This window comes from Seriola dumerili, unplaced genomic scaffold (assembly GCF_002260705.1).
Source record: "Seriola dumerili isolate Sdu_G_001 unplaced genomic scaffold, Sdu_1.0 BDQW01000109.1, whole genome shotgun sequence".
Lineage (NCBI taxonomy): Eukaryota > Metazoa > Chordata > Actinopteri > Carangiformes > Carangidae > Seriola > Seriola dumerili.
In genome coordinates, this window is record NW_019174364.1 from 1,473,298 (window position 1) to 1,498,817 (window position 25,520).

Sequence of the window (25,520 nt, forward strand, 5' to 3'; positions counted from 1 at the left end):
GGGAAGGGGGAGGGGAGGGGGGGCACTCCATCATACACAGGCCTGTTTGATGAAGGGGTGTCTGAGGGTGGGATGGTCTCTTGTGCTTAGTGAGGAACCTGTTTTCACAAAGAGGACGTTGTAGAGTCCACCACCTCGCGGCCGTTGCAAACTGCTGGCACGTAGTTAGAGGCTGATCCTGGGAGAATAAAAACCAGCGATGTTAGCCAGGCGAGAGTTTGTCACTGTTTGGAAACAGAACTGTGAACCAGAGATAAAGGCTGTCTGCAAAATTATAATAGTCAGTCCTGGCCTCTAAAAGTCTGTGCTGAGTAGAGTGGATCTCATGGTCGTAGACATGTGGCAAAATAACTCAGTAAATTTACTCAAATATACTTAAAGTACAATATGGAGGTACTTCTACCCCACAAAACTGAAGAGAGAGATATTGTACTTCTCACTCTTATACATTCATTTGGAAACTCCATTTTGCCAATTTACTTACAGAAACTAGTTTATAAAATATGACACACAGGGATTAAATCACTCAATAATGCAGTTATAATTAGCTCGAGCTTGACTAGCCATGAACGGTAAAAATCTTCTTACATATGAATAATTACTACATAATTAACAGCCTGTAAATTAAAGGGTGACCTAAGAATCCAGTATAAATATATAACAACAACAACAAGGAAAGTGTCTGCTTAATAATACTTCTGATACTTTAAGTAGCCTATATTTTGATGAAAATATTTCTGTACTTATATTTATGTAAGATTTCAAATACAGGACTTCTACTTGTCATGGAGTAGATTTTACTAATGTAAAAACTCGTGTTCTTTTCAGACAACAGAAATCTCAAGTGCAGGTGATGAGATAACAGGAAAATAAACATTTTTAAGCCTTTTAATGCACAGCTATAGTTTGAGTTCGCCTAGCTTGGAAAAAAAGAAATGGTACACTGAGTGCACTATGTAAACATTGTGTGTGTGTTTATTAATGAAGATTGCGCTGTGAAATATTCGTCAGTTCATTAATAAGCTTTAGATAAGACTTGCTCTTATCCAGTATGAAAAGAAACATAATGGTTGGATTTTAATTGCTTAGCCAGGCTGATGCAAAACCAGAGAAACAAGCAGAAAGAAACTTTCAATATGGTCCAGTTTTCATTCTCAGGTTTCTATGCTAATACTCATGTTTAATTAAGTAACATGAAAAAAAAAAAATCTTTCTATCATACAATCAAAATTCAAGATTAAATTTCCAGTCAGTAACATTCATCATACAGATGGTTTTATGCTGGAGTTTGTTTCTGGATACCTTTAGAGTAGCTGGAGCTGGGAGCGGAGGCAGAAGCAGACACTGTGGCACTGAAACGGTTGGCTGTGACTCTGAGTGTGGCCACGTTCTTCTGGGGCTGGAACAGTATGATGTGGATCTTGGGGGCAAAGAGGCAGCCGAGAACCACCGAACCACTCAGACTGACGGAAATACACATGGTGGTGGTCTGCACCTGTGAGGAGAGAAGAGTGGGTGATGATGAATACATCAAGCTGCACTTAGACTTTTTTTTTTTTTCCTTTTGTCTTCAAAGCACTAATGAAGTTTGTTCAAAGGCCACCTGTACAACACACACACACACACACACACACACACACACACACACACACACACACACACAAACAAATACACCTGTTACTTCTCTGCAGCCTTTGATCAAACCAATTCACTCACAGTTTTATTCTTTGCTGCTCTGGTTACTCCAAAACCTTCCAAAGTTTTTGTTTTTTCTGTGTCAAATATATACATGCACATATATGTACATACAAATACTGTATATAAGAAAATTAATCAGCAACTATTTTGATAACTGATGAATTGCTTAAGTAATGTTTTCCTGCAACAATGCCAAATATGCACTGTTTGCAGCTTCCTAATAGTGAGATTTCTTCTCTTTGATTTATGTGATGGTAAACAAATCTTTGAGTTTTGGACTGTTGTTCAAACAAAATAAGACTTCTCAAGATACCACCCTGGGCCAGTGTGACAACCAGTTGTTCACATTTTTCCAACACTTTATAGACCAAACAATTAATTGTTTAATAAAGAAAATAATCAGCATTTTAAATGGTAATGAAAGCAATTGTTCACTGTGACCCTACTGTATATTCTGTGCCCTACATGTATATGTACTCTTAATCAGATCAGTGTGTTTTAGCACCCTGAAAGCTCCCTCCTCATCCACCCACCTCAGCTTGGGAGTCACAGCTTATCTACAAGTCCACAGTTTGTGTGTGTGTTTAATGATGAACATTAGATGATTATAATGTACTCTGCGTCAGATGGCTTTTAAACTTGCAATGGTTATCTTTTTGGCTGATGGCAGCAGAAACATACTGTAAACACAACACTGACCTATTATCAGTTTATTTATTATTAAAATTAGCTAACGATGCCTTATTCACACTTATTGGAATCTTTATTGTTGCTGCTTTAACTGTATTTATTTTATTCTCAATCACAAAAATACTTCTGGTACAACCTGCAGTCATACCAAAAAATGTCATTTTATGTTTCATAGAGATATTAGTTTTGCATTATTAGCCACATTTCCATTTTTAATTATGTATGCATGTGTGAAGTTTCCAATTATGTATGTTAGCAATTCTAATTGTGTATTTGTATGTGCATGAATATGAGACAAGAAGAAGAATGTGGGATAAGCTCAGCTGGTTGTCCTGGAAAGTCAGGCTCTTGTTAGTCATATTTCAGCAGCTAATGTGACCTGACTGCTGGGGTCATCTTCCTGAGCACCATCTCTTCCCTCCCCACTGGTTACCCCTGCAGTCCAGGAACTTCTATTTGCTCAACCGCAGCATGAAGTGAAATCCCTGCTAAACATACCGCGCTACGACAGCACCGCATAGTAGAAGTCCTCACACATTTTAGTTTCAAAAATAACTGACGAAAACACCACCAGGACTGCAGGTAATATTACTTCAGTTGTCTTTTGTCCTCAGCTCCTTATCTCTCTCTGCCATAACAGTGTCTTTCTAGCAGCTATTTCCATTTAACAGCTTTTGACACAAATAATTATCAAGCAGCAATAGGACATGCTGTGTGCTGTGAGAACCCTACTGTGTTCATACTTTAAAACTGACAGCAAAGAGAATGAGGTTACACTCTTTACTTTATTTAATACTTTATTTAGTGCCTTTTTAAAACTTTCATTACATTTATATTACTGGCTTTATTATTAAATTGAGTTCTTCAACAGATATTTGCATGGCCTTTTATGATTCAGAGTTTTAATTTACTGCAGCTAATCTTTTAAAAATCCACTTAACAGTCGAGGTATGGATGTATTATTAACCAGTGTATACTGCACATGTCGCAGGAACTCACTATATCTGTAATGATAATAGAGTGCTGCAGGAATGAGTCCTAAAATTAGTTAGCCTTTTAACACTTCCGTTATGGGTTTTTGATTTGATGACTGAAATAAGGTCTGTGGTTAACACAAGCACAATTTTCACATTTTATTCCACAACATAAAATACGTCAGTAAATAACCGAGTCGTGATTACTTTAAGCTTCTACATCTCTTTAAAAAAGATGGTTGCTAACAAGTATCTACGTAAATGAGACTACACTGATCTACTCACCAGTCCACCTTCACAGCCTTGTTGTGTTTATACTACCACTTTTGCAAACTATTATTATCCTTGAATGAGGAAAGGCTTTTGTAGAAGAGGTAAACATACTAAGTAAGACTATGAGTTGGAATTTAGGCCCTCATGGTGACTTTGAAGTCATGCGACTGTGGTGGTTTATAGCCTAACGTTAGCTTTTTACCTCTGGTGAGTGTATTTAGGCTTTAAAAATCATAAATGTGGTGTTCATTTGTGAAGATTATCCTGCTAAACAAAATGTCTAAGCATCATAAACTTTTGTTTCAGAGCTTATTATCTGCAGTAATCTAGAAGCCAATGTAAAAATCCCACTGGCCTTTTGTCAAGGGAACCAGGGTGATGCTAACCCCTGGGTTGGCCCACAAAAATATGTAATCCCTGTGGCACTCTATGTTGTCTTTTAATAAAATAAAGACAATGAAGATTTCTGAGCATATCTGTGTCCATCTGTGAAGCCTTGGGTTCATGATGAGTCACTGGGCAACAATGCTAGTCTCTCATTAGAATATTTCAGTGCTATCCAACCCTAATTTTAAATGTGGCAACTGAACCCACAGCCATTATTACTGGTGTCACACAGAACCAAAGCCGCAAGGTCTCTGTTGCGTTGCCAAACCTCTCATTCTTTCAATTACTCTGTGTGCTGCCTCTCCAAGTATGAAGCCTTATATTCTACAATGTTCAGCCGGTCTCATAAATCCCACTGGGGATCTGGAAAGGTAAAGGATCTGATCACTACAGACGTGTAAAGCCTGAGGTACCTCATGATGATACAAAGCTTGTGTGATCCTAGACCTCCCCCCATCTGTTTGCACAATAACGGCCTTGTTGCACACCCATGCTAAATGCTGAGGCAGTAGCCTTGAATTTGCCTAAGGCAAAAGAACTCATAACTTACATGGTCTGTCAGCTTTATGCCCAATATTTTGTCTTATTTGTCTTACTTTACGCTGCATGGTGAAATGGATTAATTCGTCCTTGCAGCTATACATTTTCTACTTGAGCAAAATAAAATGTAAATTAAAATTTTTTGGCCTGCTGCAGCATCACAAACAAGTCCAGTAATAGTTATGCATATTCAACCTATTTATTCGTTGTCACATTGGTGTGATGCAGGTTGCATTTAGCCCTCAGCCATTTGTGTAACAGCTAAAACTTTATCCCCATGTGACAAATCAGCAAACTCTAATATTTCCCCTGGCTATTATGGAAGCAGAGCCAGTAAGCGAGCCAGCACTCAGTGTCCTTGCTTACAATTATTTTTACTACAGGTCATGATACTGCAGGGTTTCAATGCCTTTTTTTAAAACACTTTAGGTTTTTTAAACATTTAGTAATGCTGTGATTCAGTGAATCAGTTTGACAGTCATTAATTATTTCCATCTGTATATTCACGTCTCATCTGCCTCCTGAATCTTTGTTCTTGTCTTGAAAGATTCTTCAAGCCGCATGAAGAGAAAGCTCGGCCTTTCATGAGTCTGGGTGAAGGTGATCAAATGGAATGTGAAAGTGACACCTTCTTCTTTAGGAACAGCAAACACACAAGGGAAAGTCATTTATAGATCTTGTTTACATTTTTTTCCACAAGAGTGGGCTTGAGAAGTTTCTAGAAATATGTATTAGAAATGCTTCATGAAAACAATCTGTCATAGATATAGTTACCCTGTAGTCGCTGGCAGTGACATAGAAGATGGGCTGGAAAGCGAGCCAGATGATGCAGGTGGTGTACATGGTGAACCCAATGAACTTGGCCTCATTGAAGTTTTCAGGGCACTTTCGTGTCTTGAAGGCATAGACAGTGCAGAGGATGATGAGGATACAGTTGTAGGTGAGTGACATGAGCATGCTGGAGTCCCTGCTGTTGCACTTGAGGGTGACCACGTCTCGCCTCTCCGGGCCCACCTCCTTCCGAACCCCTGGCACCTCCACCAGCAGCCAGATAACGGCCACGAGCAGCTGGCAGGAGATAAGAGCGCCACAGATCGCTACCTGGGAGGCTGGGCTGATGAAGCGCGGCCGCTGGGCTCCATCCTTCACCCCGCTGAAGATTCGAGCGATGCGGTTGGTCTTGGTTAGCAAGGCGGAGTAACACACTGCGAATGAGGTGCCTAGGCCTAGTCGACGTAGAGTGCAAACAGCAGTAGAAGGTTTGGCGATGTAGATGAAGGTCATGCTGTAGCACATCAGCACCCCCAGCAAGAGGATGTAGGAGAGTTCACGTCCACTTGCTTTAACCACAGGTGTTTCATTGTTCTTGAAGAACAGGCCCACTACTGACAGAGTACACAGTATACCAAGGCAGGAGATGGTAACAGGCCCAATGGCCCAGGCATCCTCCCACCGGATGTACTCTTCAGGCAGATCATAGCAGCCAGTCAAGTTACCCAGAGGCCACTGACCAAAGCTGCAGTCAGCACAGGTGAACTCATCCTGCAGGTACTGGTAGGGCTGACAGGGGATACAGATCCAGCAGCACACATCCCCAGGCTGCATACTTTTTATTTCATTCTTCTTGCAGGGGTCACTGCACTGGGAGGTGGGTGGTATGAGGCCACGCCAGGACACTATGGTGGTGTTCAGGGTCAGGTTCTGGTCCCAGTAGCCGACCTTCTTGTAGACGAACTTACCCTCCTCTTTGTGGTAGTGAAAGATGTTGTAGCGGCTGATGCTGTCACCAACGGAGTTGAAGCGCACCATGTTCTCTGTGTCTACAGGTCTGAATGGAGCTGATAGGAAGCAGAAATACAGCAACACTAATATTCACAGGTTTTACAGTACTAATACGTATGAGTCATATCATTATCTGATTGAGTTATGTGAATATGTCCTACCATACACCACCATTACACTAGTAGAACTGTATATTCTAGTGTTTTTATTAATGATTAAAAAACATTAATATGGCAACACAAAAAATTGGAAATGCTGGCATATGATGTAGTAGAATACTGTAAATCTCACAGGTTTCCTGCCATTTCAGCTCATAGAAATATGAGTGTTCATTCGTCAACATATTCTCAGAATAGTATGTCCTAGATAGTTTCCTCTCCCACAGATTTCTCCATGCTAATTCCTGGATTACTTTTGCTAATTGAATAATTATAAAGCTTGTTTCAATGCAGAATGCAGAGGAAATCATTTGAAGTCTTAATCCAGTGCCATGCCTATTTGCAACCCACATCTGCTTTACATTAAAACATTCTCTCTCAATTAATCTAATCCCATTCATAGCTATTTAAAAATAATATCACATGAAAAAAAGGTACATATAACAATAGCATTTACTTCTGTTTCCTTTGATTGTTCTTCCTACCTTCAAACTTGGTCTTCAGGATGAACTCCTTGTAGAACCGTTTGCCGTTACCTGGTTTCATTGCATCACAGACTTTGGATGTGTTGGAGCACACAGCTTGCCTCATGTTATGCAGAGCGTAGGCCATGGCATAGACTGCATTTACCACAAACATGATCTTGGACTCTTGTTCAAATGTTCCATCTCGCAGGCTGTGCTCACTGCAGCCATGCTCTTGGAGGCTGCAGCCAAACCGGTGCTCCCAGAACTCTTTAAACCATGGGTTCCTTGTGTTGGTGTACGGGTTAAGCTTGGTGAAGTAATCTTCAAACTCTCTGATTGGGTAGGAGGCCAGTTCAATGGTGAAAGCACCATCTGCTGCTGTCTCGCTGCCCCTCACCACACTCTCCTGCGCTCCCCATCCATCACTGGCCACCCAGATGAAGGAGACGTTCATGCGAGCAGCAGCCACCAGCAGCTCACGAGCGTCTTCGCTGCGGGTGAACAGGATGACCACCCTGGCGTTGGACTTCTGCTGCAGGGAGCGGATCACATTCTCATAGCCCTGGCGGTTCATAGAGCGGCTCACCTTGGCTGATGTGGCGATGCAGATTTGACGAGTGCGGGCTTCCTGCTGGAAGGCATCAATACCAGTCTCACCATAGTCACCCTCTGATGCTACTGTTGAGACGTAGGTCCAGTTGAAGTAACGCAGGATCTCAGCCATGGCCTTGGCCTGATAGAAGTCTGGGGGCACGGTGCGGGCGAAGTAGTCGTAGCGGGTTTTATCACTGAGCTTTGCACTGGTGGAGGCATAGCTGATCTGAGGGATCTGGAACAGTCGCAGAAGGTTGGCAACCTGGAGAACAAGAGGGAAACTTTAGGTTTATTATGGTCATGAAGCCTCATCTCATACTCCCAAAGACTTTATCCATATATTTCTTAAAGATTACTTTACCTTAATTTATTTTGCCCTTGTATTTTGGGACATTTTAGCAGTATATACTGTAGTTTAGTTAATACACATGGGCTACTGTCAGTCGTAGTAGTTGGTTAATGTTGGTGATGATGATATAGTTGGATTGTGAGGATTCTTGCTCTGAGCATTTCAAAGTTCAATTTATAGTTTTTAAAAAATCGTACTACAGATTTTTGGCTGGACCACAACAGAGGGGCCAGCCCTTTAAACGCAAATGCCCATGACTGACTGAGTGATAGGGTTGAGTGATCAAGTTACACCATTGGTCAGCCAGCTGAGTGTTGGTGGTGACCCATTGGCCGATGCTCTTTCAATGTGAATTGGCACAAACAGATATTAGGGGGGCGTTTACAGCCTGCAGTGTTGGCAACTTAGCACAGAGAGGTGTTGTGTGAACTCTGTTCAGTGAGTGGCAGAGAGGCAAAGCAGCAGTCTGTTACCCAGATGGAGGCTGTGTGTGTTACAAAACAAGAAACATATTCTGTCGCTTCTAACTTTCTCTCCGAGCAATCATTTTACAAGTAAATATAGCTGAAATCACAGCACAGTTAGGTGTCACATTGCACATAGTCATTTGATCTGTTGTTATTATTGATCATAGTTGCTTTAACAGATCGAGAGTGATGTAGTTGCAGATGCTTGTGCAGCTTAGAAGCATGAAAATTGCTCTGTATTTCAACATTCTAGTGGTTTAAATGGCACCTATGAGAGTTGGCCAGTTTTCAAGTAAGGTCATATTTTCCCTCATAATGAAGGTCATCATCTGAGAATGTGCTATAATTGTGATAAAAGTCTGTCAGTTGACTTTTTTTTTAACAAAATGCTGCATTTCAAGTTTTTCAAATATTTCTTTTTAAGTCTTTTTGCTTTTTAACTTGTAGATATCCATCTGGTCATAGGTGAAGTGGAGCCATTCAAGCTCAGGGCTGCTGTCTGATGTGCTTGAGCTCGATTGCAGAGAGTGGCAGAGGAAACTCTTTACTCTGTCAGGTATCCACATCAGCAGCGAGTTCCACAAATCCCCTCAAAGATAGTGCCAGATAACAACAGCAACAATGACACAGAGATAAGAATTTCATCAGTGTGTTTTCCTGTTAAAGCCGTTCAGTCAAGTCATTTAAGTCTCCTGACGGATTCTGCCAGAAGTAACGATGCACCTATACAGACAAATATATTGATTTCCTTGCGGAGGTGATAGCTGGTGATACTGAGCTCAACAGGGGTGGATAATCATTTCTGACTGAAAACTCAGCAAGACATCCATGTCGGACACAAACCTACTGAAATGATTCTGTTGGAGTCATAACATAAAATCATGGCAATTATTTTCCCACATGTCATTACGGAGCGAACTCTGACAGAGAGCGGGTGAAAACTTGTCATTTTGCAGGATTCCTCATGAGATGCAGTGGTGATTAGTGAATACCCATGAGCTTCAATATGACTACCTCCTCCCTCAGGCATCATTGTATGCCTGGAGGCTTCCCAAACAATGGCATCCCCATGGATGTAATTGCAAGTCCTATTAAATGTACCAGTCTCTCATACAACTCACTCATTCCAACCCATGAGACCTTAAACAGAGCTATCAATGCTTTCTGAGATATTATAAATTAAACAGTATATGTACTGTGTGCGCACTAGGATAATAATTTTCTGCATGCCCTGAACATGTTACTCAACAATCTTTTTATAGCCATGCTAGCAGCATGGCTATAAAAAAAAATTCCAGGGATGGAAATGATGGTCTGTCGGTTGGTCCAGCACTTTGATTCAGACTGAAATATCTCAAAACCTATTGGAGAGAGAGAGAGTCTCTTTGTGTACTTCAAACAATGGTGACTGAAACTGAGTGGATCATGTTGGAGATGGAGCTAATGTTGAACAACAGTTACTTTTACGGAACACAGAAAAGAGCTTTCTTTCTGTGCTTGTCTGACCATTGAGCATGGAGAGACATGCTAGGAGGAAGTGCAATGCTGCCAGGCAGACCAGTCACAGTTGTTGTGGTCTCTGTCCTCTAAATGTTTTGATTGCATGTCTAGGGACAAGGCTACGGCGTAGGTTCCACAGCTACGCCATGCCTACGGCGTACTTATGTCATCAATTCTACAAAGAAGTATAAATTGCCCATAAGTACAACCTAACAAAGCTGTTGGCATGGTTGTAGACTCTTTGGCTTGTTTACTTTTTACCTCCAATAAGAGTTTTCTTGTATTACTCTCTTCTTATCGCACAATCCTCTTCTCCAGACATTCACCTTTCCATTGTTATGGGGAGTCTTAATATAAAGTGAAGCATTTGTAAACATGCATTACTGGGCTGAGACAAACAGTAAAGACTGCTTGGCATAGGAAATGCAATGTAAACACTTTTGCATCAGATATTACTGGCACTAACCCTGATCTGCGAGCGCCTGTGTGCTTAACCTCCTTTAGTTAAAATACCCTAAAGACAAGAGTAGAACATGCAGGCACACTACAAGCACTTGAGGGGATGAATGGAGTTAATATGATGCATTTAGACAAGCGCACTGCACCCAGCAGTAGTCCTCCCCACTGTTTCTAGTAGAATATAGGGCAGAGGTCTCATCAAATTACCCGCTGAGAGATGTGATTTCTGTTGAAAATGTATGGGGAAGTCTGATTAAAGCCACCGATTCATTTATGTTGCCTTGGATGTATGCAGTGTTTTGTATGCAGCACGGTAACGTATGTGACTGGCAGTCAGTCACACTTGCATGGTAATAAGGTAGTTTCCTCTTCCAGGGTTTACAGGCAGTTGGTCTTCATCAATAGATTCCTGAAGAAGCTTGACAGTGCACCTTTCAGGACGGCACTGGAGTGTGTGACAGTGACCGTCTGTTCGTCCTCATGCGGTATTTTCCCCTCGCTCTCACCATCGACAAGTCAAATAAGAACACCCACAGTCCAGGCTCAGGAGTCTCATATTGTGAATTTGCTTTCAGCGTATGAGACTCCAAACACTCCAAATTTATCAATTAAGTCCTACCTCTGTAGTACTACAGGTGCTTTGCTGATACTTTGGCTGACATTACTTTATTTAAGACTTACACCAGCTTTAATCATAACCAATATATACCTATAACTCTAACCTGAACTGATCCCTTGCAAAGACATAAACCACTTTAGCATGTGTGGATCAGGACTACAGCAAACAAATGAGGCACCAATCAGATGCTCTTCATGGTCGTTTAAAACAGTGAATTTTTTCTATCATGTTTCCTTATAATGTAAAACTTAGGTATGCTTCGTCACCTTCAGCGTTCTTTTAAACCCAAACAGTCCAGTCAAAGTCTCTTTGCAGTATTACAAGCAATAGAGAACATGCTCTACAGTGCAGTCAATGCATAATATTTTATGCAGGGACTAATATTACTCTACAGATACCATATGTCTAAAGAAAGAGCTATCCAGATAAGAATTATTATTATTTTTATTATTATTATTATTATTATTATTATTAGGATTATTGTTGAGCATTTTTTGGCCCAACTATTCAGTTAGATAGGTTGTGACCACAGTGTAAATAAATGGAATATTTAGACCAGTGGTTCCCAACTTGTGGGCCACAAAGGTCTTGCAAGTGGGCGGACAAATAATTTGCAAAACAGTACAATTTCGGTTAAAAAATAAAAATACAAATAATGTTTTAAATGTCTTAAAACGAAATTATCCGTTCAATGTTTTCTTCTTCTTGTATTAAGGCTTATCACTGTGATAAGCCAATGATGGGAAACATGCATTGTATGCTTGTATTATTATGGGGTGTCACCAACATTTTTGAGATTTTCAAATGGGCCATGAGTTGGAAAAGGTTGGGAACTGCTGACTTAGACCATTTAATGTCATTTAAATCATATTACAATATCATAGATTATGTCATATCATTTATATTTCAAACATGAATGTCTATGAGAGTCTCTGTGTACAGAGCTAGGAAAAATAGCTGTTTCCCTGAATATTATTTCTTACCATCTAGTTAAGCCCATGAACGATGCGTAACATGTGTGCTTAATGTTTACAGTATGCTGAGTTTGCAGCTTCAGCTCAGTCCATGCTCCCCTCACACTAGTGAGGAGTCATGCTGTGATTTCTGGACAGAATAATAAACTTTATCATACTTGTTTGCCAGTAGGTTGGGACAAACCAGCATGTGTCAGTAGCTGGTTAGTCAATATCATCATATTCTAATCAACAGAAAAAAAGGTTGGATCTTAAGATCATCAGATCATAGTCTTAAGAGTCTTAAGCTCTGGTCTAGCTTGCAGTTGATGCTTGCTATGATGTGTGTGAGATGCACAGTGAGTAACAGCATTATGGGATTTCAGACCAGCGTTCCTTCAAAAGAAAAGAAGCACGGAGGGAAGACATAAGACAGCTGGAACATGGGCAGCCTCTTACTCATGTGTCGGTCATGATTTCATTCAACGTGGAAAGTCCATTTGTATTTCCCCAAGGTGCCTGTCAAGCTGAGCCCTACAGTAGATACAGTACATGACATGCAGAGTGAAACTTCAGGATGTACAGTGCTATGACCAAGCCACTCACCAAAGGTCCAGAAATGCATGTCATGAATAATATATACAGTGCACATGGCTGCTGGGTTTAATATAATGTGTTTGAACTGGGAAAGTAAAATGTAACTTGAAACTGATAGCAAAATCTTGAGTGCAAAACTAAATATATGAGTTATATACAGTATAATATGGGAAAGCAGATCACACTGACCAAACCTGTGAGGTAACATGTTTATTGATTATATTAATTAATCTGGTTGCCAAAAACAACATTTTCATGGAGTTCAACACATGAAATTATCTCTATGTTATCTAAACATAATGTTCCTTTTCACTGCAGTGCTTTTTCAAAATATCATCTAATTCCTAAAAGATACACAGATCTTGTACAAACAGAAACCCAAATTATCTGTGCCCGGCTTGTGTTAGGTTCAATTTTGTGCAGATGAGAAATTATTCCTGTAGAAGGCAAATCATGCAAAAATGCAGCAAGGAGGGAAATAAATAAACATGTTGATGACACTAAAATAGACAAAAACACGTGAAGTGGCATCGGTTCAGATCAAGATGTTGAATCCAATCATTTGAATGTGAATAATGACATGTGGCATAAATGGTAGCCAAAGTCAATGTCAGTTTTGCATTATTTTTAAATGTATGAATCAGTCTACGCTTTGATCCAAATGTCCATCAGGTGGAAACAGCATCAAGGCTACATCGTGCTGCAGTGGTTTGTGGAGAGGTAGCTGAAACAGAAGAGCACCAGCGTGATTTGACTGATCGTGCGATACCACAAACGAACTATAAACTAAAAGGTGCATTTTGTGTGCTCATCCACACAGCTCAAGCACCAAGTATGAGCTCTGTGTTCTTCAGTATGATTTCTGTGCCTCTCTCCATCCAAGTCTTGTACATCCAAATTGGATGAAATTTGAGAACAGCAACTTTGCAGTGCTGTACATCTCTGATGCATTTGCTCCTTTGCATAGTTTTTTTTTTTCTTCCACCTGATCTCTCAGCTCCATGTTAATCTTGATATTTTCTTGTTTATACCCACAGCTCCATTTTTGATTTGAAGCAGAACTTCCCTAAATTTTAACCAGGCTGATAAAAAAGGTTTGATTTATGAAGATGGGGAGACATATGTTAATGCAATTCATTTTCCAGCCAACCCTGTGTTTTAAATTACAAATTAAATTTTTAAACAACAGAGGTCGAAGGAAGGTTGAAGGAACCTAATTTGCAGATATGCTACAGGATCTGTAAATAGTGACTAGAGTGTGATTTAACTTTTTATGTTTGGGTGCTCACAGTAGTTAGTTAAGGAAGAGAGGGAAAGACTATGAATTTAGGTTTTATACTGAAAATGTCCACAGTTGAAACCACAATCTTATCTTAGCCAAAGTGCTTTTGTTGCCTAAACCTAACAGCAGATGGTACTTGGGATCTGAACCCACGCTTGCCATCCACACCAACCACCTCCCTATGTAGCGCTTCATTCATTAAAAAAAACAAAAAACAGACACAAACACACACACACACACACACACACACACACACACACACACTCGCACACGCACACGCACACACGCACACGCACACGCACACATTGCATAAATGGCAGCAGTTTTGTAAATTCTGGGAGACAGGGTCGACACAGCGGGACAGGCAATATACTGTATTTTGATTTGAAAATAAGGGAAACCTTTCAATGTTTTTTTAGTAGCTTTCAGATTTTGATGCAAACTCATTTGTGGAGGCAAGGCTATAGGTAAGACAAGGTATTAATATATCACATTTCTTTGCAGGCAAAAACAGTGTGCTTTATGAGAACTGCATGTACAGACAGCCACCTACCCAAAGAACCCATATCCTCGCCACAGACCTTAAACACAGACACATACATGCACACACAGACACGCAAACATAGAAACTCATATAGAACAAAGACCTAAACAAATGCTAAGACACTGAAAGCAGTAGATGCACATGTAAACAGTTATGTGTCACACATAAGACCATAATACCACGTGCAGACATGTCTGTGGATCAGAGCTGTTTGTGATCCGGACTTAATATTAGCACTTGCGGAGCTGGGAAAGCAGTAGCAGAAAGAAATGTATGTTGATCTGCTTACATGTGCTATTTTCAGGAAGATGAAGTTCTTAACATTGAACCTGCATCTATTACCTCTGTCCACCAGCAAAACAATGCTCACCACAAGAGTGACCTTTCGAAGAGCTCTAGAGTTCAGGGACACATCTGAGAAAAAATTTTCTCTTTATCGTCTGCTGTGCTTACAGCTTTTAAATATTACTTCTAGCCTGTAGCACTTATGAAATAAGCTTGATAAGTCCAATAAGTTCGACTGTTACTGAGACCAGAGAGCAACGGTTCAACCACACCATTCGGAATAACATCAGCCACAGGTTCTGAGCAGAGACTGATCATTTATTCCTGATGGCGTGTGAAAAAACAGACAGGACAGACAAGATGGAGAGAAGTGCACCTGGAAATCGAAAGGCTAGCATTATTATTGACCGTGTGCGCCCTGACTCTTAACCAACCTTCCAGCCATTATTGTGTTTCCCTTCACTTTGAATGATATTCTGATGTGCTAATTAGGGAGATGAGCTGTGTGTCTCCGAATGTGCTAAAATTTCCAGCTCAAAAATAACAGTTTCAGGGAGAGGAGGGGGGGGGGGGATTCAACTATAATATCACATGATAAACAAGACCCTTTTGAAGTTAACACCAAAGCAGGATTTTTTTTTTTTTTTTTTCGCCCGACGCACTCTGTGAAGATGGAAACACAATAAAGACAAAGCCCTCTCTAGTTCCTCTGCGCGACACACCAGCAGACACAATAAACCACCGCAAACCAAAAATATTAAACACCAATATACAGTGCGGCAGGACAGATATGAACTTATAACCTCTAATTACTGAGGACCTTCCCAGCAGCTGCAGCAGCGGTTTGACTGAGTTTATCTAATGGTCTTGAAGGATTTTAGTGGGTGGCTTTCGGAGTTCAAATTTTAGTTTATTAAATTTTTAGGATCCCACATTCTCAGTCGCTGTCATCTGATGGGGAAAGCGGTTCATATAGTGCCATATTATATGTTTAATTTATAGGAGATATGTTGCTGAACTAGGATTTCATAGTTTTTTATTGCCACAAAAATACTTGATTTTTCTTCTTTCACTTGTGTGTTAAATCATTTAAGGATGTGCAATTGTTTCAGTCTGGATTTGTGCTAGGAAGCTAAAAGAAATAAAAATAAAAAAAATAAAAAAAATCCATACTGAAGACAAAGTTGTGATTATGCCTCTAAGCAAACTTCAGCTTGTTATTGTGTGGCTGTGAAAGCATAGGAACTTGAGGATTTGGAGATACAGATCTTTTATTAATGTTATTTGCACAGAAGTGTGGGACTAGTTCAGAATGATTTCATTGTTCATTTTAAAATTATTTCTCTATAATGCTTAAATTCATAGCTGTTAAATCTGTAGACTGTGAGGAGTGAGTCATCACTCATGGTTAATTCTATAGGTAACATCCCAGATGGCAATTAAGACTATTTTCACGAAATTAAACAGCAAGCAGACAGAGCAAGGACGAAAACACATACAAGGATGAGCAACACGATGATGAAAGCCGCCTAAATGTTGCTGAGCTAATTATGAAAGAATCCCTTTGAGGCTAAGGAGAAACTGGCTCGTCTCCCACCATCTTTCCCACATCTCGTCCTTGGCCCCTGTCACAGGCAGCATCAGCCGCCTCTCCACACGCAGGTGGACACGTCCCTGCCAGCCAATGGAGATGCACCCCACAGATGGGAAAAGCAGCTCCTCTCAAACTTCCCCGGGACCATCGCTGGCACTTCTCCTCCTCAGTTTTTATCACACAAAGTGCTTCTCTGGGATAAAAAAACAAAGGCTGTTTAAACCAGTGACCTCCCCAAAAAAATCCCACCATGGGTTTCTCACTGCTCCCACGGCTCGATTCATTATAGTGCCCTGAATGTGAGAACAAAGAGACTGTTGAGCGCTGTGACAGTAGAGGTATGTATTCAAATATATACAAAAACACTCAAAAGCACTGGGTTTCCTTTTGAATCTTTGCGACTGTGTGGTCGCTGAAGTCTCTTTCACACAGAAAGACACACAGACAGTCCTTTTCACGCTTCTTAAAAACATGCTGTTCTTTTGTCAAAGCATCGTCAACATTACGAGAGAAGACGCTCTGTATTATCAGCCTCTTTCTAAGTGAACAAGCCCTGTGTTTAATGGATGATTCAGATGATTCCAACATGGTAAGGTGGTCATCCTCAGCCTAGTGTGAGTGACTCTCCATTCAGCTTCAACATGCTGACATGAAGCATTCATCGCTGCAGACTCCTGGCAAGAACTTATTCAAGGCTGGACTGTATTCTGGTGTCGTTTTAACAGAGATTAACAGGAATCACAGTCAGAGAGGCAGAAGCACTCAGAAGCACTCGACTTATTCACAAAATAAGTGATTCCCATATAGGCTTTTACTTGCTTTGTGGAGAAATGCGGAATTATGAATGGAATACAAATCCACAAATTCAATACAAATAAATTGGGTGATCAAGAGCCAACCAGCTCACTCTCTTTATCAACTCTTTAACACTGCATGTGTAGATTAAAAACACCACTTGAAAAAGATTCAATGGTTGTTTATAAAGGTCAATACCACTCATATCTGACATTAATATACGATGCTACTGTCAGGGGTTACTTAACTTAGCAAGTCCAAGCATGTAACACACCATAACAGCACATGTTGTTTTTACTCTTTGGTTTGTGCATGGATCAAACAAATTAGATAAAATTTGTGAACTTGGGAGACTGAAACTGAAACTGAGAATGTGTAGCACACCATAAGCCTAAAACTCACTCAGTGTGAACCAGGCATGATCCAACAGAGAATTATCACCTGACTCTTCCTTCAGCACGGAGCTTTATCATGAATTTTAGTGTAGTTTACTGTTTCGACAGTACAGCAGGCAGTTGTTTTGCTCAGCATGCAACAGCAGATAGACACAATTAGAAACTTGCAGGTGTGGAATATTTAGCTGCTAAAGAGCCAGATATTTCCCCCAGGAGTTGGTAGAGACTAAAAACAGAGCTAAGATAGAGGACTTAGACTTGTTTTCATCAGGTGGACACAAGCAAGACCCCAAATGAATGATAATGTGACTTTGTATCTGCTGGATGTGTAAATAAACAACAGTCTCCTAACAAGTTTGCCATATCAAATTAAAAAGGTAATGATATGATACGCTGTATTCACACAAAAAAAATTCAGTTTCAGCAATTGATTATCAATGGTAAAATATTTGAATAATAACATTGTAACCTCTGTTTAATGTGTCTTTTAATGCTTGAGAGGTTTTACGTTTAATAATGTATTGTGCACTAATGTGCATTGATCAGCATCATTATATCTTACTCTCAGCCCAGTTGTTCATGTATACTGTACCAATCTGGACCCGAGTTATTTGAAATGCATTTGTTAACTGAATATTTTTAGCAGCTTTGTACGTGGCTCACATCTTCATACAGTAGCGCGTAGACTGATTAGAATGCATAAACACTGCTCCATATTCATGACGAGTGATTCAACCATCAACATTTTTTTTCCAGGTATAACATTAAATATTCATGTAATGCTTAGTGTATGTCATGTGTGAAAATTGCTAGCATTAGTCATACTGTATGTGTAATTGTTGCAGGCAGAACATGGTTTTAATAGCTTTACCCTTTCCAATAAGCTTTCAATACAGGGATGTGTTTCCAATCACAACATTTAAACAAACAAACAACTTAATACCTCTGTGTTTTGAAAGAGGGCTACTGTGGAAAAGAAGAATTGAATAGTGTTGGGCTGGACTTTGCTGTTTGAGGTGCTATCTAAAAACTGTTAAAGCTGAAATTGAAATTGTATCATTTGAACAAGCCAAACTTAATGACGACCCCTCAGTATGATGTCACAACCGCAGAGAATAAGTTAGGGGGCAGGGCCAATCACATCATCAGCCAATCACAAAAGTAATTTCATTAGAGCTGGGTGTGGAGCACTAAGCCAAATGTAATGGGAAAGAGGAAATACCAAATACCAAAAGTGTGGAAACTATAACAATACTTTGCTTTAGCTATTAAGCTAAATCTTCTTGCAAGAGCTACTACATCAGCATAGTCCTGACATCTTCTCAGTTGAAACATGTGAATGCCCATTAGCTTGAATAGTTAACAACTAGTCAACCAGACAGGCAACAGATGAAAATCCAGTATCATTGGACTTTAAACTATTCTGAGAGCAAATTAAGTCTATGTGAGTAAACCAAGCATTAAGTAGGGCCACACACTTCACTGCAAATAACAATTATCTTTAAATTTGTATACTTTTTTTTTCTTCTTCTTTTTTTTTACCAAGCTGTTTAGTTACAAGCTTTGTCACAAATAAAAAGCTTACATTTGTGTATGTGTGTGTTTGTGTGTGTACATACATAAAATAAAAGTGTTGCTAACTGGAGTTGATGGAAAGTGTAACCAAATTATTCCTACACACTTTGTCTCACTTAAACCCTTTACATCATAATTATGGCATGTGAGGCCAATCAGAATTCATTAATCATGCTCAGATGCACTGCCTCTGGCAACCTTTTCATACGAGTGTAAAAGGTCAGTTTTCTTTGCAAGGCGGAAATGAACTCGCTGACAAAGTGATGGATGTCTCTGTGAATGTTGATGCTTCAAACAGAATCATCCCAGGTGGATTCTTACTCTTACAACCAAAGTAAAATCTCTTCCACTGAAGGCTCTGTCCTCCAGCTCAGTAAAACAAGAGATGCAAGGTATTTATGGTTGTTATCTGTATTTGTGAAAGTGATGAGCATGAGGTGCGAGTAGGTTTGTATGCAGATTAATACAGTTTATCCATCCGTAAGTATCAGAATGCATACTAAATTAATGAATGACCGGACTAATTTAATGAATTCAGTGTAGGTTTCTTCAAATTGCAAAAAAAAAAGCTAAACACTTGAAATGAAAGAAATGCAAAAGTTTTGAAATATATGCAGAAAATGACTGGACTCCAGAAACATAACAACCGCTGTTCAATTTACCAAAGGGACAAAATATACAATTAAGACATAAGGATTTGGCTTGGGCAGGGTTAACAGAAACGTAATGCCTAAAGAGTATCAATCAAAACAAAGAGATCCCAATCCTATCACTGAACAACAGCGTATTGCAGGTCTCACTGATTAGACGGGAATAGTAGTGGCTGAGGAAAATGAATTTCAGGTCTGTGACGCAAGATGAACTTTTCTGCATTAGTACTGGATTTTGGCACTGGACGCAAATTGTCAGGTGTAGAATCATCCAATAAGAATGTAATTCCTAGAGATACTGGGCTGAGAAATCCCAGAATCATTAGCATGACTTTCACTTAATTTCATTGCTGAATTCTGATATTAGTATTTTTCCTTCATTCTAAACTCAGCACCATCAACAGTACATGTACATTACGTTTACCTGAATGGAGACGTCACTGTAAGACCCTCCAATCACCCCAGAGATGGCCAGTGGCACCTCGTTTTGGACGGGTCTGGAGCCGTCTGGGCAGATGAAGCCTGGATCTTGCACCTTGGTGAGGGAGGCCCTTACGAAATCTAAAGACTGCTCCAGAGCGTAGGTGTCCTTCGAGCAAGTGTCCAGGATGTGGGCCCCCAGCTGGAGTCCGGGAAGGATGCGATCGCTGGAGTTAATCTCATCGAGTGCCAGCAGCATGGCCTCCAGTCTCTGGATTCCCCTCTCCTCGTTGATCTTTCCGCAGTCCTCCGTCCCATCGCCTTTGTGGTGCACAGGGAAGAGGCCTCCAATCACCAAATCCCCATCCATGATGATCTCACGTTTGGCCGCAGGGGGTAATCTGGAGATGCTGGGCAGGACTCCTGGTATCAGCAGCTCCAGCAGGAAAATGTGGAGCGGCCAATAATGGGCAAAATTGGCCAACGACCTGGGGCAGAGCACTACACTCAGCATGGCAGGATCAGGTAGCAGGGTTCAGCTGGTCAAAGTAGAGAGGAGCAGAGGCTCACAGAGTCTGGAGGCAGATCACTTTGAAGTCTTCTCTCAGTGGGTGCAGCATGATTGATATTTCCTGAATGAATAAAAGGATACACAAATTACCCAATTTCATATCTATCTATCTATCTATCTATCTATTAATGAGGAGCTGAGTAACAACATGATCATTATGTCTCAAAATGTGCATTATTGCCGCCCACTGACAGCTCATATTTTTCTCCTTTGTCACTGATTTTCATTAGTACCATTACTCTACTTCAGCTTTCCGCCCACAGGGTTATTGAAAGATCTGAGACAGTCACACCAAGGTATAAAACTGTGTAAAGTTTATCTATAAACTTTGTCTCGCAAGGTTCTCTAAAGTTTTCTTATCGATTCTCACTCACCTAACTAGATAAGTTCTGCTCGGTTTCTAGAAACATTACAGACAAATAATCCAATCGCTGGACAGTCCTAAACCTGACACTGTTTTGTCAGGAGGGTGAAATCAGGCTGTGAATCTTAAGAGTTGTTTTCTGAAGTGAAACAGAAGTAGATAATATTCCAACTCGGCTCTCTGTGGCTGCGTGGGGTGAAACATACCCACTGCAGTTTTATCTGAGAGACAAACTCGGGAGTTGCCACTGTCGAGTGACCACAGCAAACATTTATAGATATTTAAGGCACCTCTCGAGTGAAGCGTAATTTCCAAGCTTACAACCGAGATATCACATAGATGGTGGTTCTCTTCAATGGCTGGGGTTGCCATGGAAACATGGTGGGTAAAAAAAAAAAAAAAAAAGGGTTGGACTGCAGGGAAGTGGGCAGTGAGACATGTATGCTAATATAGATTCATATCATGCCGAGGTTACAGGTTTCGAACTCAGCAGGACTCGTGTTGATGTCTGATTGGGGTGGTGGGCTGGTTCAGTCAGGCAGAGAGGGAACCAATCATGTCTCTTTCAACACAGTCATTCATCACATTCATCAAACATACAAACAAGTTCAGCAAGCATATTGATTCGAGCAGATTTACATAGAGACGATGGACCTTTAATGACTCACACTTGCAGTCTTCTCAGGATTATTGTCAACATATTCTTATCCTAACAGATATCAGCAGAATAAGTCACATGTGAAAGTCAGAACAAGCAACGGGGGAGCTAGTTACTGACTTCTATTCAGTCACACAGTGTTGTTGCTAACGTTGTAATATTACATACAAATGTGTCACTTGTAGACACCAAATGTGCCATCAGTTCTATAATTAGTAGATATCTTAACATTCGTCATGTTATTCAACCTGGGTGAGTCCTGTTTTCCGTGCTCACAGAAGCAGAAACCACCACAGTGGGGTTTGCAGGGGTAGGCTACAAAAACACCGGCTTCTGCAGCTACACCCAGATAGGTTCATCTGTTGTATGTGAGAGTGAGTGTGAGTGAGTGAGTGAGTGAGTGAGTGAGTGAGTGAGTGAGTGAGTGAGTGAGTGAGAGGTTATTTTTGCAGGGACATTTGAGGAATATCCCAGGAGTGGGCGTAACATTGAGCAACACAGAGGAAACAAGGAGGAAAAAGTGCAATGAATGCTGAATTTTCCCGTCAGGTAAATATTACATCAGGTTGTGGGTGAGGTAATGAATCTACTACCTTCTATCCAGCAAAGAGGATTACATGTTGTAGCGAAAGTGCGAACTCATAATTTAAAATCTGCTTCAGATCTAGCGGGTGTCCTGGACACTAGGTGCAGCCGTGCAGGTGTTTTGTGTTGCTGCCTGCGACACATTTGCCCTATTATTAGAACCAAGGTGATAAAGTAACTTGAAGAGTTCAACATTAAGAGTCTAATTGCTCTTCGTTGCTGTCTGTTAGAGCAGATGGGAGCTTTCTACCTGCAAAGACTGGGTCAAAGTGTGAATTAATGGTGCAATAAGGAACAGCCAATTAGACAGGCCTATGCAAACTAGGCCAAAGTGAGGTTGGAGGTCCAGAAGAGCCTCTCGAAACCTTTAAGAAGTGCTAATAAACGCTGGAGAGTCTGAAGTGGACACTAAATACAGCCATGAAAACCACATTTCCCACCAATTACTGGAAACGCTTATTACACGGCGGCAAAATTATCAGCTGGCGTGAGCGTTAAATCTCAGCCTCTGCTTAATAGTGAAGTCGCTTCTATCAGGTCTCGATCATGTCATTAAAACTATCTTGATGTAGAAACGGCTGTCATGCTCGCAGGCGGCAACCAAGAGAGTCACTCGCTCCCCAGCTGTCTTCGCACAATATTCCCTCTGAAAGGCAAGTTCAAAAAGAAAAGGCAGCGTGCTTTACTCAGCTTTGAACCGTCAGCTAATGCGTTACTACTCTCGCCCAGAACAGAGAGGGTTTCTCCAACATTAGCATAACGATGCGTTTGAGAACACCATTCCTTATTGTCTTATCCATACATAGATAATGTGTAATGTATGACTCACTGCAGAGTTGCTCTCAGCAGCGGTGGTAAGTGGCACGTACAGTTGTAACATGTAGTCTACATGTGCTTAAGGAGAAAAAACACAATGGTATTCATGTCTGGAGAATGAGCTGAAGAGATGGTTTTAGAGTTCAATGCAGAAACACCTAAAGACTGACCACCTGTTTTTTTTGGGTTTTTTTTGCAGTCGACAAGGTCAGCTATGATCATGTCAAAATAAATCTGATGCGTTATTTTGTATAATGTGGTTACATAAAGTGGTGATCATTTCAGTACCATCACCTTTAGCATTTAGAGACTTTGCCATCAGCTTTGTGAAGCACGTAGCCCGTGTGCACTTTTGTTGAATACTTGAACCTACATGACACGACATTTAATTTAGTGTCTAATCCACTACACATAAATCATTGAGCCTGTTGAGTAATAACAGCCTAAACACAGCACTTGTCCCATGAGATAACACTGATGGCAGAGTATTTTTTTTCCCCTCTCATTATTATGACAAAATCCACAAGATGGATTATGGACAAAGTGTCATCCTTGAGTTTCACTTGTACTCATGTAATAAGACACCACAGAGCAACAGATTTTCATATTATGCTGGAGAATTGAAGCTTCATAAAGGCAGAGCATCAGTTTGCAGTTGCAATGCATATACATTACGACCTTTGATGATCCTCAATCCAAAGTGAACTAGCTGTTCAAAGCAGAAGACTTTTATCTACCACTAATGACAAACTAAAGAAGAAGAAGAAGAAAAAAAACAACAAAAAAAAAAAACTGCAGCCGCCATAACTGCACTAACGATTTCCTTCATCACATCCTCTCCAGTGGGGGGACACACACTTTATCCCTCCACCTGGATTTGTCAGCTGAAGGAATTAGGTTGTCTCTGTGGTGGTCGGCAGCCAGCTGATAGTGAGTTTGAATGCAGATCAAGTGCATCAGTTTGTCAAAAATAGCACAGGGAAATCTGCTTGTCAGTCTGTTTAAGCAGCGGATGATTTCACCGTGCTAATATCCCACCTGGATTTTTATCAATAGTGAAAACATATTGTCTTAATCACATACTGAGACTGAGAGACAAAGTGCAGCTATGTGAGAATGAGACTGGCTACAACAGGTTGTTTTTATTTAGTGACTGTTGGCCATGGTGGCGGCACCATCTAATAACAACATGATATTAACATTCATCTAGACATGGTGGTGGGTCTCCTGTAACTTACAACACCCACTGCTACATCACATCCTATCTGATTAACTGACAACAAATGTGATGCATGCCACGGTGAATCAGTGCCAAATCAGTTGGGTTTTTTAAAAAAAATATTGTGCACTGAATAAATTCTTTCATGAACCTTGCAAACTGCAAACAGTCCAATTAATTGTCATAGCAGGATGCAATTATATTGTTTAGGGCTCGGTTTGAAAACAAAAGCTGGTTGGAAAGACACCAGCACAATATAAGACTGTGAGCGTTCGGAATATTCTGTCTGGTCAAGAGGGAAAAACAACTTTGCATATTTATCCTTAGATATAAACAGTCACACTCAGGTCTTCTAATGATAAAGTGCTGTAAACCATTAGATCAAGTTCAGTTCAGTTTGTGCTGAGACACATTCACCTGTAACTAATGTTTGTCAGAGATACTAGGTGATATTTAAGTGGAATAAAGAGACATGTTGGGGAAATGCTTCTCTGTTAATAAGTGATCAATGAATTTGGTGGTAGGTTGTGGGCTACATCTTATAAGGAGGAGGGTGTTTTTTGCTGCAAATAGTTAAAATGCACAGGCACGTCGGGTGGGAAACATGCAGGGCACAAAAGTCAACAATATTCCCGGATTGCTTTTTTTTTTTTTTTTTTTTTTTTTTAAGCATCGAGTTAAAATCAAAGTTATCATTTCTTACCTGGCTGTAGCACTAGATGTGTCTTGCCGGATGAAAAACGCAAGGTCTCTTTTTCCACCAGCAGCACGACAATACACAGTCAACGTGAAGAGCTTCATGTGACGAGCAGAGTCCAGATGTTGTCCACTTGGAGCATGTTTGCGAGCCAGCGGTTTGGATCTGTCCTTGGTTCTGAAGTGTTACTCAGACTGTGCAAGTCTGACAAACTCTTCCTCCTACGGTGCTCTCCCAACTTGTGCCTGCCAGCCGCCGTGTGTGTGTGCACGAGGCTACAGACCGGAGCAATACAGCCCGCCGCCCAAGCGCTCAATACAGTATGTCCACAAGCATCGGCAGCAATGATGCTCCGAGGATTCTCTCTCTGTGTGTGCGCGTGTCACTGGCAGCAGGAGTGGGAGGTAAGAGAGTCTGAATTCAATTGTAAATTACACTTTTTTTTTACACCACATCTCCTACTCAGAGTCGCGCGTCTGTTGGGAAAGTTAATCAAATCTACTTCAAAACAAGGGCAGTGGAGAAATGCTGCTGTGGCACCCAAACACGCACACACACATACA

General features: G+C 40.6%; 1 protein-coding gene across 1 annotated transcript; it reads right to left on the minus strand.

Moving 5' to 3' along the window:
• Position 1: 1 nt before the first annotated feature.
• Positions 2 to 25,520, minus strand: LOC111222811 (metabotropic glutamate receptor 2-like). The gene is made up of 6 exons (XM_022746664.1): positions 24,964 to 25,520; positions 20,052 to 20,679; positions 6,988 to 7,825; positions 5,337 to 6,400; positions 1,303 to 1,495; positions 2 to 178 (listed from the first exon to the last, which is right to left on the minus strand). The coding sequence occupies exons 2-6, from the start codon at positions 20,559 to 20,561 to the stop codon at positions 105 to 107; spliced, it is 2,679 nt and encodes an 892-aa protein (XP_022602385.1). The 5' UTR covers positions 20,562 to 20,679; positions 24,964 to 25,520; the 3' UTR covers positions 2 to 104.

What these genes read in the sequence shown, in the direction of transcription:
- LOC111222811 (XM_022746664.1), bottom strand. Translation starts at nt 20,561, where the DNA reads ATGCTGAGTGTAGTGCTCTGCCCCAGGTCGTTGGCCAATTTTGCCCAT. An exon ending in CCTGAAGACCAAGTTTGAAG is followed by an intron (nt 6,401 to 6,987) that starts GTAGGAAGAACA and finishes GCTTCCTATCAG; the next exon opens with CTCCATTCAGACCTGTAGAC. An exon ending in CAGCTCCAGCTACTCTAAAG is followed by an intron (nt 179 to 1,302) that starts GTATCCAGAAAC and finishes TTATTCTCCCAG; the next exon opens with GATCAGCCTCTAACTACGTG.